The sequence below is a fragment of the Lipophrys pholis genome (assembly GCF_963383615.2).
Source record: "Lipophrys pholis genome assembly, chromosome: 6".
NCBI lineage: Eukaryota > Metazoa > Chordata > Actinopteri > Blenniiformes > Blenniidae > Lipophrys > Lipophrys pholis.
The window spans coordinates 5865499-5881696 of NC_137629.1; the positions used below are offsets into that span (position 1 = coordinate 5865499).

The window sequence follows — 16198 nt, forward strand, 5'->3', positions numbered from 1 at the left end:
CAAGTGACATGTGTTATTCCTGCGATCATTGGCTCGTGATTTCTGCAGATTGTCTATTTTTTGTCAGAAACAAATCTGAGAGCTACATGTGCCAAATTTAATTTGTTGTTGAGTGTGTGTGTGTGTGTGTATATATATATATATATATATATATATATATATATATATAAAATTTATTTATTTGTTTGTCCGGAACACACCAAACAATGCAGACGTTATACCTTTTCTGCAAAGGACCAACATTTATACTTATACATTTGTAGTAAGTACTTTGATTACATCTGTACGTCGCATATCAATAAACAGAAATAGTAGATTGATTGACAAAACTCCATGTTGGTGCTATGAAGGTGCAGGCTGCACACAACAGGGCCTACAATGACTGTAGGGTGACTTTGTAAGCGACCGGGATACGGGGGATGTGAAATGTATCGACTACCTTCCACTGTGCACTTTGTGCTCCAGGGAAATGAAGTCAGTGTGGGCTTTCTCTGCGGCTTTTAAATCTCAGTCCCATAAGGCAGAAGCCCATGAATGGCCACTGGGAATACTCTGTGAGCTTCCAGCTCTGATAAGACGGCTCCAGCTCATAGGATAGACAGAGGAGATGGTGTTGGAGACGGTGTGGCGGAGGGGCAGAAAACAGTGCCACAGTTTAGGGAATCATGTGAGGAGGTGCAGGTGAGAGTATGGTTGCATAATGTTTTGCTGTAAAAATTGGTCTAATTAAAATGGGTAGTCTAGTGGCCTATTAAAAAGTGGCTTATGATGACATAAACATGCACACGGCTTCTTTTTTTAATCAGTTCTCGGAGTAGAAACACATGTCTGCACACAGGGACACACAAACACAGAACCTGAAGGGATATGGAGCACACTCATCCTCCATCTGATGAAAATTGGTAGGCAGGAAGGGTGCTCTGTCCTTCAGTGGTGGCCTACTTTGAAAGTAAAATAGCAACTATTGGAAAAATAGAATGCCAATACAGTACTTAATATGCGTGCATATCGCGCTCATGCAATACTGCGGAGGCGCACCTGAGAGGAATGAGAAACTCCCGGGCCAGGTGCTCGGTTCCCCGAGAGAGCGGGGACCGCAGGGTGTGGAACAGGGGGGTTTTTGAAGTCCTGGAGGACGCTGCTGATTGTGGGTGGCACTGGTCTCCAAAACACATGCTGCCACCTGGTTGTCTGAAATAAGCTCCCATGCAATTATCTGGGGCCTGAAACGCAAGTGTGGAAGATTCATTGCTTGAAGTTCTTGAAAGAGAGGATGAAATTATATTTTTGATAAAAAAGGACTATGTGTGTGTGTGTGTGTGTGTGTGTGTGTGTGTGTGTGTGTGTGTGTCTCTTGTGATTACTGATTCAGCCCTGTTGTTCTCTCAATACCTGGTTTAATCGAAAGGATATAATATAATTTACTATCTGGGTCTTAAAATTCCTTTAGAAGAACACAATTAAATGGTTGTGGTTTTTTTTGTTGTTTTTTTGTTCATGTTGCGGACCACATGAGCCCACTAGATTCAGTAACTATTACTGATAATAGTTTCTAGTGAAAAAAAAAGAAGAAAAAAAACACCCTTATCTGATATGCAGTACAAATCTACAGATTTGTTTTTGCACACGGCACATGCTTCTATAACGTATACATAGACGTGACCACAGAGCTACAGCGTTACACAAGCTTGAGTTGACTGGCAGGAGACTACAGTATCAGACTACTATATCCCCCTGAAGATGACTCCCTCCCCGTTCCTCCACCTCCTCCAGCAGAAGGCTTACGCTATGCTGTTGACTCTGTGAACCTCTCCCCTCTCCAGTCCCAGCACTGCTGTATGGATCATCATGAATCAAGTGAAGATACGCTTGGAAGGAGAACAGGGAGGAAGGTACAGAAATGAAATTGCGGTGCACCCTTCTTTCACATGATTGTGGATCAGTGGCACTTTCAAGTTTTACAAGTCTTTATCCCTTTGTCTGTTTGACTTGAGAAATGTCTCTAAATTTCTTCCGTGTTTTATTTTTCCCCACATTGGCCTCGAAGGCAGCGAACACAATATAATGTGAGATGGTCATACAGCTCGACTCCGTGGCACGCCTGTTAGCGTGCTTCTATGTAGCTTGCTCAGGTAGAGGCCCATCAGTTCAGAGGCTGCTGCTTAAGAGTGACAGCAATAACCATTTAGTGCACCAAATTGCTTAAGTGATGTACTTTCATGTCGAAGCGCCACAGACTCTGCCTTTCAGAGCTGTAATGACAGGATTTTCCAAAGTGTGGTTTCACTAGAGTGATATTTTAAAAGCATATCAAAAGTAGAAATAGCATTTATTTAGAGCTGGCAGAAAACTGTGGAGTACTGTTTGGTATCTGGAGTTGTTTGGCAGCTTTCCCTTATTAGACACTGATGTGCTTGTGTGGTAAAATTTTAAATTCTGCTGTCACATGGTACTGGAGTTTTTTTGCATTGAATTCCAAGCCGCATGTTCCTTGTGGCACACAATGAATAAAGCTTTTAGACGATTTGCTTTGGCATACATTGATGCATATCAATGTGTATTGCTTATAAGGGTGGATTCTTCTCACCTTTTCTTGCAGTGTAACCCAGTTATGTCGGCTTGGCAGCTGGAGAAATGTCATTACAATTTTGTCCTTTTCTTGTTTATTTCTTTGGATAAGTCTTGGCAGAATTCAGCTATTTCTCTTTAGCATGCACCTCAGCTGTAACACAGACATCAGAACATCCATAATATCCACCTGACAAGTGACACTTGGCAACAGATAAACATCTGGTGCTGGAACAGCCTGTGTTAGGCTATTAGAGATAGAATTGCAATAGAGAGTGTAACTTTTCAAGGATTTATATCATTTCAGTTTGTTTGTTTTCAACTGATTTACAAGGGTGTACCATTATATAGATTTGTGGTCATATTTTATGTGTGACAAGGTTGCCGTCTGTCACACAAGGAATAACACCAGTTTGAATCCTACCCAAAGCCTGCGTGTGAAGTGGGCTGGGAACACCAAATACACTTGAGCAAGAACACAGAGATCATCTTATGCCATTGGAGATGTGTTTTCTCTCATGAAGCACTGACCGGAAGGCTGAAAGCAACAACACTGCTCAATATACAACAGGAACCTGAACTATGTATTTCACTGCATGCCTTTATGCAGGAATAACCCCAGTGGCCTACTGGAGACCATACTAACTGCCTCATGTCATTCATTTTATTCTAAATGTTTTTGTTCACCAACATGATCACACACATTCTTTTGAGCATTTCTACAACCAATTAAAACATTCAACATGTTACCATATTACGTTCAGTCAGTCTCAACACTCCTAACATGCAAATAGCTGTATTGAAATCTTGATATAGACACCTGTTTAACAGAACACGGAAGTCATTTGAATTGGATCTCATTAAATGTTATAATGATTTGAGATGTTGCATTTTCCATTCTAAAAAGATTAAAAATAAGCTTGAAGTCATTCAGTTCATGTTTAATAATTGTGAATCATATATGACTTTTATTGCTTTAAGTACATTGTACAAAATAGGTTTCTATGCACCTGTGTGGGTGGGTCAAATTATTTTTAAGTGTATCCTATACAATAACTAGAAAAGAGGATTTCTAGCAATGTGAAAACAAAACAACAAAAAAAGCTTTCCATACAATGGCAATGTCATTGTTTCAGTTCACTGTAGGGTGAAGGGCTAAATGCTGCAATTTTGGTTTTGTGCTGTGGTACGTTACCTGCTGAGAGCTGCAACGGTTTTTGTTTTTTTTCCAGCTCCATCAGCCAGACAGTGAGGGAGCAGCAGCAGCTCAAATTCAAACACATCATAATCAAGTCACTAAGAGGCGGGTCACACTGTAAACGATTTGTCCACAAACACCATAGATACTCCAAATTCCACTGCAGCACAGGTTAAGAATCCAGTCACAGTGCTTTCGCCGGAGTCATCAGGAGTGCTGCTTCACACACAAACAAGCCTGCTTTACATTCACTGCTCTGAAATCTCACTTGCTCCGAAGGCATACTTATTATCAGCATTTGCACTCTGTTGTCTAACTTTTAATGTTATAATGTGAACTTCACGGCGGTTAATTTTAAAGAACTACATGGTACCTGTAACAAAACAAGAAGAAAAAAAAAATGCTAATCAGAGGTGTCCATGTATTTGAGTCACTTTCCTTCGAAGCTCTCACAGCGTATCTTGTCATAGTTATGCATCTATTTCTGGCCAGTGACTTCACCAGAAGTCGAGGTTTCAAATAAAGTGTTTGCACAGGTCTGTGGGGCCACAGGGTTGTAGAGAGAGCAGACAATGATGCAGAGCACTGAGAACTGCATTTCCTACCCCAGATCGCTCATGTTTTCCCCGCTCTGTTTTGTCATACGGTTTCTCATGTTTTTTTTGTTTTTTTTCCCCTCTCTCCCGACTCATCGAAAGTATGTCTCGTCTTCCCTGTCCCTGACCCCATACTTAACCCCCCACATAGAGCACATCTGTGCCCAGTGTTTGTCATTACTTATGCAGCTCAAGCTCAACATGAACTACTGAATAAACAGGTCACTTTGAACCTTTGCATTCTGTGTCAGAATGTGCTTTGAATGTTCAAGGAAAAAAAACAAAAACTATTTCTCTGAATGTAATAGTCATTAGGGTTCTTATCACTGTATTTATAGTAGTACCAAATGGACTTTTGTTAAAGTGCTTGCTGTGATGTAAAACGTTAACATGCAAATGGTGTTTGACTGTAGCCGGAGGCCATCGCCACATAATGGTCACAATGCAGTGTTCGCAATTAAGGGGCTACTTGGTATCATCAGAGCGGTAAAAAACAACAACAAAAAAAACACTATTATGCATATATAAAGAGCAACAAAGAAGGAGCGATAAAAGCGAATGAGAGAAAGAGAAAACTCATAAACACATGCAGGTAAGGAAGCTCAACAGCTTCTTTGGTTTTGAGAATTACATGCTGTTCACGACTGAGTGCCTCTTCTTACACTCATATTCTCCTTGCCTCCCTTTAACACCATCCCCAGGTGCTGCATGGGGCATCTTTAATCAGGGCATGTCTGCTTTGACACCCGCATGTCACCAGAAACATGCTTCTCTGCAGCTGTGTGAAGAATAGTGACACGCAGGAGGTTTTTACAGCCTCAATCACATTACAGGGTCAATCCCATCTTTTTAAAATATGTGCATGTTTATGTGTGTTTGGACATGTTTGGTGGATGAAATGCATGTGTTTGGGTGGCAGACATAACACCAGCTGTCTTTTATGTAATTGGGGGAGTTACAATTATACTGTATATAGCTGTCTCCATGTTGATTGCCAAGGATAAACCTATTGCCGCTAACAAGCATGAAGTCAGGCTGCCAGCAAAAGAAAAAGTCATTTCCTCCTCCTCCTGTCCTCATCTCTCAGCAAACCTTGACATTTCCCAGCAAAGAAATGTGAAGCATTTCTTAAGTCCTTTCACGCCTCAGTAGACAAATTGGATCAACCTATCGGTTAACCTTCACAAGAAGAAGAGATAATACTTGAGCACATTTCTTAAAAATAAAACATAAGCGTGGATGTATTTTTCTTGTTTGACAACCTTTCACGCACCACTCATCTAAAACTTCTTTGCTCTGACACACCTGTGTTATTGATTTTCCCCAAAAATAAATTAATACATTTTGAGAAACAAACGTATTCCCTTAATTTATATTTAAATATCATTTTTGTTTTGCCACAGTAGGTGTCAAAGATGGATTATCATTTAGGAGCCAGATTGTTGAATAACGGAAGCAAGAAAACAAATCCATGTTGTACAGTGACACTTTAGTGAATAGACTATAATACAGATAAAAAAATAAACCGTCTCACTGCTTGAGCATCAGATCCTCATTCTAACGTGAAACAAGCAGTCAGAGATGGAGAATAGGGTAGACTCAAGAAAGAGACAAAAATGGTTTCAAAAAAATAGAGCGGACAGATAATGTCAAAAATGTAACCCGGTCAAATAAAAACGCTCAAGTAGAACACTGCTCTCCCAAAGCTCAAACTGTTTTTGTCAGATAGCAGAGGGTATAAATGGCACAGAGAACATTTTTGTCCTGCTTTAACTGTTCAATGCAATAAATATGTAATACTTGAGAAGCACAATTAATAATTGTTTGATGATTTAAGTCTTGATTTTCTCTTTCTTTGTGTTTCTGGAAGGTCTAGTTGCCAAATTTTCTACAGATTTATTCCCCTTGTTTAGGTTGAATTGGTTTATGTTAGAGTAGAGGGGCTGGACACCGGGAGCTCCTGTTCTTTTGTTCTTTTTGCTTTAGTTCATTTTGGAGGGGGGTTCATTTAGCTTGGTTCTCTTTCGTTATCTGGTGTTTGAGTTGGCCACATTGATTTTTTACCTTTATGTTTTGTTTTTTTGTGCAACTCTTGACTTGTCTATTTGTTCAGTGTCATTGGTACATATTTAAGGGATCACAACAACATTTGGGAATATTTCACCATTGAGCAATGCAGGCTAGCTTTATTATTTCCAAATTATCAATGAAGACACTTCATCAGGAAAAAAAGAAAAAGTGTCATGCATGTATAGTTTAATTTAAGGGCAACAGATTGACAATTGCTGTGATATAAACCAAAATGGAGTTCTTAAGTACCCTAAATTCACCATACTACAGTGTTAAAATTTGTAGCCAGGATGTGACTCTGGCTTTCTGCAAGTTGTTCAAAAGCCTCCCTTCTTTTCAGTGTTTTGTGCATTGAATGTGGCTGAACAAACCTTTCTGAAGGCACAGGTGTGAAGATGATATGAATATTCTCATGCAGTTCCAGCTGACTCAACCCACTATCATTCTTTCCCAGTTCCCCTTGTGATCAGCAGTACAAGTGGACATCTGAAAACGTCCAACGGTTTCAGCCTCTTCAAGTATATACAGGGGTCCCTCTTTGGGCTTGGTCCTACCTAGCTCGGTACTGGGAGAGGTAATGGGGACCGTAGGGATGTCAGTAATCCCGCCAGTTGTCCAAGGAACAGCTTGAGCCTCAAATCTCTGTTCTTCATCGCCTCGTAGTGACACGGCTCAGTTGTGGCCCTGTCTCCTCAATGTTAGTGTGCGTGGTGGGGTCTTAGCGGACGCCAGGTGAAGCCGATTGGACGATCAGCTTGTGCCGTCCCACGTCTCAAGCGCATTGGGTCACAACGGGCAGCTTGGACACAACCAGAGAACTGTTTCCTAGAACTGATTGGCTGTCAGGCTCAATCCATTCGCTGCCCCCAGGAGCATGTCTCCATGACCAATTTAAGAGGCAGAGTCAGAGCCTTCCCACACTCCCTGCCTCTGAGAGAAACAACAACCCAGATGTGCAGATGTGGGCAGATCAAACATTCTTGTGAAAAAGGCGAGACCGAGCCTGAGGTCCTCCACAATGCTCAAGGTTATTGATTCAACGGATTTCTTCATTGACACAGCATTGTTGCAATTACTCTTATAATTTCTGGTTTACTGTTTGTTTTGATCACGTTTGTTGTATGCTGCAGTAAATCAAGAATTGAAAGACTACACACCATAATTCTTATCTTATACAGTTTTTTTCTTAACAATATTGCCCTCCAAATACTCTTTGCTTTACTCTGTGGTTCCCATTATATAAGGTGTCTTTAAAACTATAGTAAATGTTTGGGGTTTTTTCCCAGGGGAAAGCTGAAGCTGAAAATGTTCTCATTTGAAAAGGTGTCAAGTCAAAGACGGAATTAGGAACCACTCAAGGCCATTGTTATTTGCAACTATAAACCCACATTTCGTCAGAGCTGCTTCATACTTGTAAGTTTTACTTGGCTGGAAGTTCATATTATTTGCAGTTGAGTTGTAGTTAACTTGGCTGTTTGTCAGGTCTTCTTGTTCTTTTCTTTTGTTTCAACATGCTGGCGAGCTAAATTCCAGGAGGACAGCAGCTGTTTTTAACACACAGACCCTTGTTGGTTCAGTACTGAAACTTTATGTTCCAAAGGCTATTTTTTTCTTTCTTTTTACTGGAAGGACATTTGACAGACAGCCTTGTGAATTGTTTTTTTTAAATAAAAATATGTAATACAAATCTCTCTCTCTCTCTCTCTCTCTCTCTCTCTCTCTCTCTCTCTCTCTCTCTCTCTCTCTCTCTCTCTCTATATATATATAAATTATTATCATTTTTATATATAGCATGATAATATCCAATTTCAATTAATATTATTAGTAGTAACAGTAGTTTTAGTGGTACGTTTTAAAGTTCACAACCAGGCCAAATAAGATATTTGCTATCCACCACAAGAAGTCAATGATGTGATGAATAAACATTATAAGTCTCAATCTGTTTCTCTGATTATTTACTTTTGATGGAAAATCACCATTTTCTTGAGAAACATTGATCATTTGCACAGTTCTCCTCCTCCTCTCCTCTTGGAATAGAAACAGGGGGGAGGGTCACTGAGGGAGATTTGTGTTGTCTCAATTAGAGGAGGTGGTGTTTTTCTCCCTGGGCTCTGCTCCAGGCCCAGCTGCGTACCTTCTACCGTGGGCTGAGCCTCTCCCTGCATACTGAAAACATTACTGGCCAGAGGTCAAAGTGTGAGTCGGCAGGATTCCTCCCGCTTCCTGTACACGCCTTTTTATTCCCGAGATAACCACAAACAGATGCCTGCAGATGGAAAGGCAGATAAATGTAGAGAAGTGGTCTAAAAACTCAGTTGAATCAGAGCATACTTGTTTTCGGGAAGAAGTGTGCTCTGACACACAAGTGCGCTTAACACACTATTCACAGTTTCTATTGTCATTATCATTATCAGCCACTTCCCCCACCCTGTGTTATCATTAGGCATGATGATAATTGCATGCTTGAGAGTTCGACAATGCCCTATACACAGAAGCATCGACAAACTGCAGTGCCATTCTCATAGTTCACCTTAAGCTGGGGTTCTAAAAAAGATCTACGACGCTTAACAAGCAGAAAAGTTCAATTCAGCTCACAAAGACATGCTTTTTTTTTTTTTTTTTTTGACAAATGAGAACACCCACTGGTATGTCATGTGTTGAGAGTGGACTCAGGTAATACATTTACAGGGTTCTTTTGAGGTGTGGTTAAGAAATGCTTAAAGGGTTGAGATGAAACATTAGCGAGAGGAAGCTTGTGGCTTGTGGACTAGTGGATAGAGGCCATGTACTGTATGTACATGCCAGATTAGCTTCAGGGTTAAAATTGAGACCTCTGTAAATGAGACAAGTTAATTAAGTCATCAGTGGCCACTGTGATGTCTATATCATGTCCATTGTTTTGTTTGTGCTTTTTATATTTCTCTACTTACCCATTTCTTCATACTTCACATCCGTCTGCATGTTGTTATGCTGGTCACTTGGTATGAGAGCACACACACACTAACATGGCTCGTGTAGAATTGGTATTTTTTGGCCGAGGCCAGTGACTCTTCTTCAGAATCCATCTCCTTTAGACAGGCTGGCAGCTCTCCAGTTGCTCAATCCTCAGTGTGAGTCCCTGAGATGGAGGACGGGGCACATGTTTGTAGGCAGATTGCACATTTGAAAGAATAAATTGCTTCGCAGAGGACCAGACTCCACATTGTCTGTTCCACTCTGTGTTCCTTTGCCTTTAAATATGTTTGTTGAAGACCTGTCATCTGCAGTTTCTCTGTTATTTCTTTTCAAGGCCTGCTCACTTTCTGGTGTCTGGTGGGGCTCAGTCATATCGTCTGTGTGTCCGGAAGTGAACATGTGGTAGTGTTTAACTTTGTAATGCCATGGGTTTTACATGGACGTCTTGAGGGAGATATCACATGGAAGGCAACCAGGATAGTGATTCTGGGCCAGCAAACAGACTGGATGTCCAAGCGTTGGAGAACTCTTGTTATCACAGAGCCTCCCAAGGGTATACCTCAGTCCAAGGCCCGCAGAGAAGACTTAACATGGATGCCAAGTCATCTTTAATTAGCCAAATGTGTGTTTTGCTCAGACATTTGTGTATATTTTTCATTGAAACCTCTTATCAGTTTGGTGACGCCTTTTGGCAAAGAGCGATCTTTTCATTCCCCCTCAGTTAGTGTAACTTGTAACAGTTACACTCACCAGAGGCTTCTCTGCATGTGGTGGTTTTGGCTCCAGTGACATGTTAATGCGCTTTGTTTAAACATGATTTAGAAATACCCCCTCTTTGACATACTTTTCAAAGCACATCACCCTTGTGATATTATGTTACAGCAAGCCGATGTGCAATGCTAACTATTTTTAATTCACTGATACATTTATTTAAATAGATTTCAAATACCGTTGAAAGACATAATGCGTTGCCTTCGAAGAAAATGTCCAAGAAAAAGAATAACGTCCCTGTTAACAAATCCACCAATCCATTCATTCATCCATGTTCTAAACCTTGGTTTGGGTACTTCAGGTCATGGGAGGGCTGTTCTTGATTTCAGCTGGCAGTGAGTGAAAGGATGGACAGAGTGCTAGTCCAGGCAGATAAAACACACTCACACACCAGATGACCGAACACAATTGTGTTTAGACTGTGAGACAAAGCTGGAAGGAGGACAAGGAGAAAAATGAATACAATGGTCTTAACGCCCATAAATGAACCAAGAGTTTTTTGCTGTGTGCTTACACAAGCCTATCACGGTACCGCCCAAATCCCATGCTACAACTGTAAATAAATAACCACTATACATATTCAATATACTCTAATTTGACAGCCTGACACTGAATTATTATATCCTTGGGATGTGTCTCAGTTGTACACGATAGCTTACAGCAAACTGCCAAAAAACCCTTCCGCATAGTTCCTGTTAACAAATGGCTCTTCATTGCATGATTCTTTAAGAGATTTCATTAACAAATACATGTCTGCACATGAGGGATGGCATTATTGTCAGAGAATTATATTTTAGCTACTGGGCAACAAGTAAAACACGTCTGAATATTGGCAAGGGCTTTGATCAGCTGTTCTGGAGCCACAATGTTGGACAGGCTAAGCTCATCTGGCAGAAAATATCATGTACATGAACATACATGTACAAGTTGTATTGCAGTCAAAAGAAGAAAAAAAAACTTTGGGGGAGAAAAAACTCCACCTAAATCTCAAGCCATGCACAGGATGAGAGTTTCGGATTTTTTTCTTTTTTTTTCTTTTTTTTGAAGTTGCTTTATTATTGTGGCCAGCCATCTGCTTGCATGCCACCTATAGTCGTCCTCTCCACTCACCTGGGACTTCCACTACTGTGGCAGCTTGAATGTGCGCAAGCCCTCCAGGGCCCATCAGTCCACATGCAGTGCTCAGCGGAAACATGTGTCATGTGGCATAATTGAGTCGGCCTGTAAAATACTTTTGCAGCCTACTGGTGCCACTACTCAATGCCCAGCAGGGAAGCTCCAAGCTGAATAGGATGGTATAAGGGAGAAACGGGCCTGTTCCAGATTATTAAAGGTACTGTTTTTCTATTTAATTTGACACACTGTGGAGGCCTGGGGGTGAGGGCAAAGACAGCCAAGGCGCTGACCAAAGGGCCGAGAGCGTCTTGCTGAGAGGGTAGCGCACCAAGGTGAGCGAGTCAAGTGACGGTTGAGAATATAGACGATGGAGGCTTAAGAGAACAATTTGGTACCAAAGGCAGCCAAAATCCCCCTCTCAGTTTAATTTGCTCTTTGTCTGTGGGCCATTCTCTGAGGGAGATCATTGTTTCCTCCTGTTTTATTTTTGCTGGCTCTCGAGTTTCTTTGTCCAAGGCTCATGGCACATAAGAAATCCAGCGTGGGTTCCTTGGACCTCACAGGTTTCTGGCTCAGTGGATGAGAGTCGGAGTATTGTCGCAGTAATGTTGTTGTCTCTTTGGATTTATTTATTCCACTATTAACATTTATTTTGCGTCTGTCTCATTTGGCGGTTTTGTAGAATTGCTGACGCTGAAATGTTGAAATCCCTGCATTTGTGAGTCTTGTTACTTCAGAAGCATCAAAAAGCCTTGGAGCTGTCATTGCTGTTTTTCCACACGGACTTTGCATATAAAGCTATGCATTTATTTGTTTTGGGTTTTTTTTCAAGATGAAGATCAAGCCTTCCTAAAAAAAAATTCTTGCGATATCTGTGAAACATAAACAAGTATAAACTGTCTCTACTTACAGCAGACAAGTTGTCACAAGATGCAGTTCCTTTTATTGATTTCTTTGAAGTATTCTGATCTAAAGTCTCAATTAAATACGGTTTTGCTTTTCTTAACACTAATGAAACAAGTATCTCAACGTCAGTCTTGTTCAAACATCTTAATAATTAGCTCAAAACCTTTACCTGAATTGCTTTTTTTTCCTTGAACGAAGAGCCATGTGTGCATGGAGGTTATAAGCTCCTGAAGGAACATCCTAATATTATGACAGAAAATCAAATCACATTACTGTGTGCAGAATGAGTATATACTGACACCGGTTTAAACCTATTTAATACTGTAAACAGCTACATCCTACATGTCAAGCATTGACAGCAAATACGAGAGCTAAGCAGGTGCCTTCAGCATTGCTTCTTGTGGCTGCCCAGGAGATGTTGCCTCTTTGAATCTTTCTTCAAATATGCAAGCCGGCTCCTTGGGAGCAGATTGTTTGTTCTAGATTTCCTGGGAGACTCCCACCTTGGGCCTAAACAGAGCAGTTGTGTTGATTAGCAACAAAGTGTGCTGCCTCTCATAATACATGGAGGCAGAGAGAAGATTGTAAATATTCCTCCAGCTCATGTCTAGGTTATGAATTTCAGCTCTCTCCTCAGTAATCTAATTTAAGTTTAGGAATGTTGACCACCTCATGGAAATGCCGTCTTCTAGCCAAACTTGATGTTATTGCCGTTTAAATAAAGACAAATACATGTTGACATGTGGCGTTTCCACAGTGTGCAGACTCAATAATGTCTCTATTATGAAAACAAAAGTCCGTTCATTCGTGGGCCAATTTGTCTATTGTGTTCAGTCACACACTTAATGCCATTATCTGGGATTTGTGGGGGGTAACACAATTATCTCTTTGGCACTTGGAAGTTGACAGACAGGGCCTAAGGGAAGGCGCTGAGCTTATCAACCATCTACTCTCTGTCACAGTGACAGAAGTGTTGGCACGCAGGAACAAATGAAGATTGGGGAGTTTGTACAAGAGTCTTATTTGATATTGAGGATGATGATGCTGTACATTATTTAGTTGCACTTTTTATGCGAAACGGAGCTTAAATCAATCACATCTGGCTCTGAAGAAGACAACTTAATCACATTGTTTTAACCACAAAGTTGCCATGTTGATACTTTAAGAAGTTTATGCACAACTCAGTAGCATTGCTCATTTTAGCCTTTTCAAGGTTTATTCAAAATGTTGTTTTGTAACAAACACTTTTTTCTTTCAATAATGCATTGTATTTGAGCTATTCAAGTTTCGTTGAATGGTTTATTTTTGCTTGGTTATGGAAAATGTTTTGAACAATGTTTTAAGCTTCCATTTAATTCTGTCTTTATGAAATCCTGAAAGCTGTCCTTGTGTACAATTGCACACGGTTCCTGATGTGTATTAGTAATATTGCAAACTTTCCTTTTCTTTTTTTCTGCAGTGAAAAAAGACCTGAAAGATGAAACTGATGATAGAATGCAGCAGTTCAAGAAAAAGGCAAAAGAGCTTCGCATCTTGGACCCCAAGACTGCTCAGAACCTTTGTAAGTATATATATATATATATATATATATATATATATATATAAGTCTCTAATCACATTTTTAACAACACACACACACACACACACACACACACACACACACACACACACACACACACACACACACACACACACACACACACACACACACACACACACACACACACACACACACGCACGCACACACACACACACACATATATCGGCAATCTATTGCATTCAGACTTGTAGAATTAAAATGGCTTCCAACCAATCAGCTTATACATTTTTTCAAGTGACTGAACAATTCGTTCTCTAAGAGTTCCTTTCATAACAGTGCATGGGCTCATAGAAAGTGATAAAACGATGAGTGGTGACTGAAGTGTGTGTAGAATGTACAGAATGTCACAAAGGCAAGTACAACTTTTGAAACCCCCAATCCAATGATCCAATGAAGCCTACTCATTTTGTAAAACTAAGGTTTGGATTTGGATGCCCACTCAGATTGAACGGTGGACCTTAAAAGAATATGTGAAAACGTAGTTTGATCCTGCCTCGTATCAATGGTTCATGACGCTTCTGGTGGTGTAACAGTGTGGGAAAGATTGTCTTGGCACATTGTTGTCACCTGAGCAGCAGCACAGTCATTTGAATGTTACAGTCTGTATGGGTATTGTTACCGGCCAGATTTATCCTTTATGACCACAGTGCATCTATTTTCCAAAGGCTGCCAAGTCTCATGCAGGATAACACTGTGTCACAGAGCATAAAATAATCTCAAGCTGGTTTCTTCAACATGATGCTGAGTTGACTGCCAGTGTTGTGCCGGAACGAGTTCAGTGAACGTTCGTTCATGAATTCGTTCATATCTTGGGCGAACGTGAACTGAACGTACCGAATTTCTGCCTGATGAACGTCACTGTGAGCAGCACTCATTCTGGCGTTTGTAAACGACGCTCTCACAGTTTAACGTTGTTTAAGAGGGTGCCAGATTTCTGAGCCGTCCAGTGGAAAACCCGGCTAAAGCTCACTGTAAACGGGCCTTATCATGTAGGGGGAAAACAGCCAATCTGGAACAGCAGCCACCTCAGAGTGGCACCGCCGCATGCGTCATCAAAATGCGAAGCCTCATGGCAAAAACAAATGGAAGACAGCAGCACTACCTCAGACTCTGCCTCCACCATTAATACTTCATGATTACCGTACTTTCCGGACGATAAGCCGCTACTTTTTTTGTTACAAGCTTTGAAGCCTGCAGCGGATGACACGGCTTTTTAAGGGTTAACACGATTCATGCCGCTGATACGGGTGATGCATTCAGGTGCATCACATAACATTTATTTTTCTTTTTTTCCTTTTTAAATTTGGTGGCTGCAGCTTATATTCCATAGTCTGGAAATCGCGGTACTTAAAGTGTAGGCGTTGGAAGCGGCAGCTGGCTACTCGTGTGGACTGAATGGGTGGCTACAATGGGGAAATGCCAATATTCTGAGGGTAATAGCTCGCAGCAACATATTGGAAAAAAAAAGAACTATGAAGTAGTTCATTTTTGGAACTGTGAATTTAGTTAAACATTTTTAATTATGAACTGAACTAGCTCATTTTAAAATGTGTTAACTGAACTTTGAACTCGTTCATGTAGAAACTGAACTTTCCCAACACTGTTGACTGCACTGAAATGGCCCTCACAGTCAACAAATCTCAATCCAGTGGGGCGCCCGTGAGATGGGTGGAAGAGAAGATCCACATCAAGAATCAGCAAATACATGACATTTTCATGCCGGCATAGAGCCAGATCTGTGGGGCAGGTTTCCAACACCTTGCACAGTTTACTGCTTGTGTTATTTTGCATGACACATCTCTCCATATATCTCTATGAAAGGCTCAAGTAAGATAACCTAAGCTGGTGAAAACAGAACAAAGTGTTTTTTGTGGATGAATACTATTTAACTGATCCTTTTGGGGAAAATGTGGGGATTCTTTGGCAGAATCCTGGCAGTCACCAAGGCTACAGATATGTTGCATTCAAGCTTTTTCTCAGTAATTATGCCGAAAAGATCTTGTGTATCTCAGCTGTTAGGGCAGAGATGCATCTTGAGGTGTGTCAGAGAAATGGCACAGACAGTGACGTCTTATGAAATATGCATGTGAGATGTTAAGATTATAGGTCACCTTTCTTGTAACTCCTAAAAACACCACATACAGTAGGTATCAAATTTCTTCTGTGCCAGGCTATACATAGCAGGGATGAGATTTACAATACATTGTACTTGGTGAGGATTGTATGTGATTAAAGACATATTCCAAGACCAAAGGTTGGATGAGCATGTTCATCAGGTTAAACAGTAAAGTCGTAGGGGGCTTGTCCCATCAACATACAGATGATAAACAGGGGTGTGTATGTCTGTGACCTCTGTGACTGTGTGTGTGCCATTGCACATGTCAATGCACTCGTGTATGGGCTGTGACAATGTGGATA

The 16198-nt window shown here is 40.8% G+C and overlaps 1 protein-coding gene across 3 annotated transcripts in view; it reads left to right on the forward strand.

The window, feature by feature from the left end:
• diaph2 (diaphanous-related formin 2) overlaps nt 1-16198 on the forward strand; it is a 391029-nt gene that overhangs the window by 201617 nt on the left and 173214 nt on the right. For all 3 annotated transcript variants that reach the window (XM_080465403.1, XM_080465404.1, XM_080465405.1), the window contains one exon: nt 13640-13741. In XM_080465403.1, the coding sequence (XP_080321529.1) occupies nt 13640-13741 (102 nt within the window). The remainder of the gene's footprint in view (nt 1-13639; nt 13742-16198) is intronic.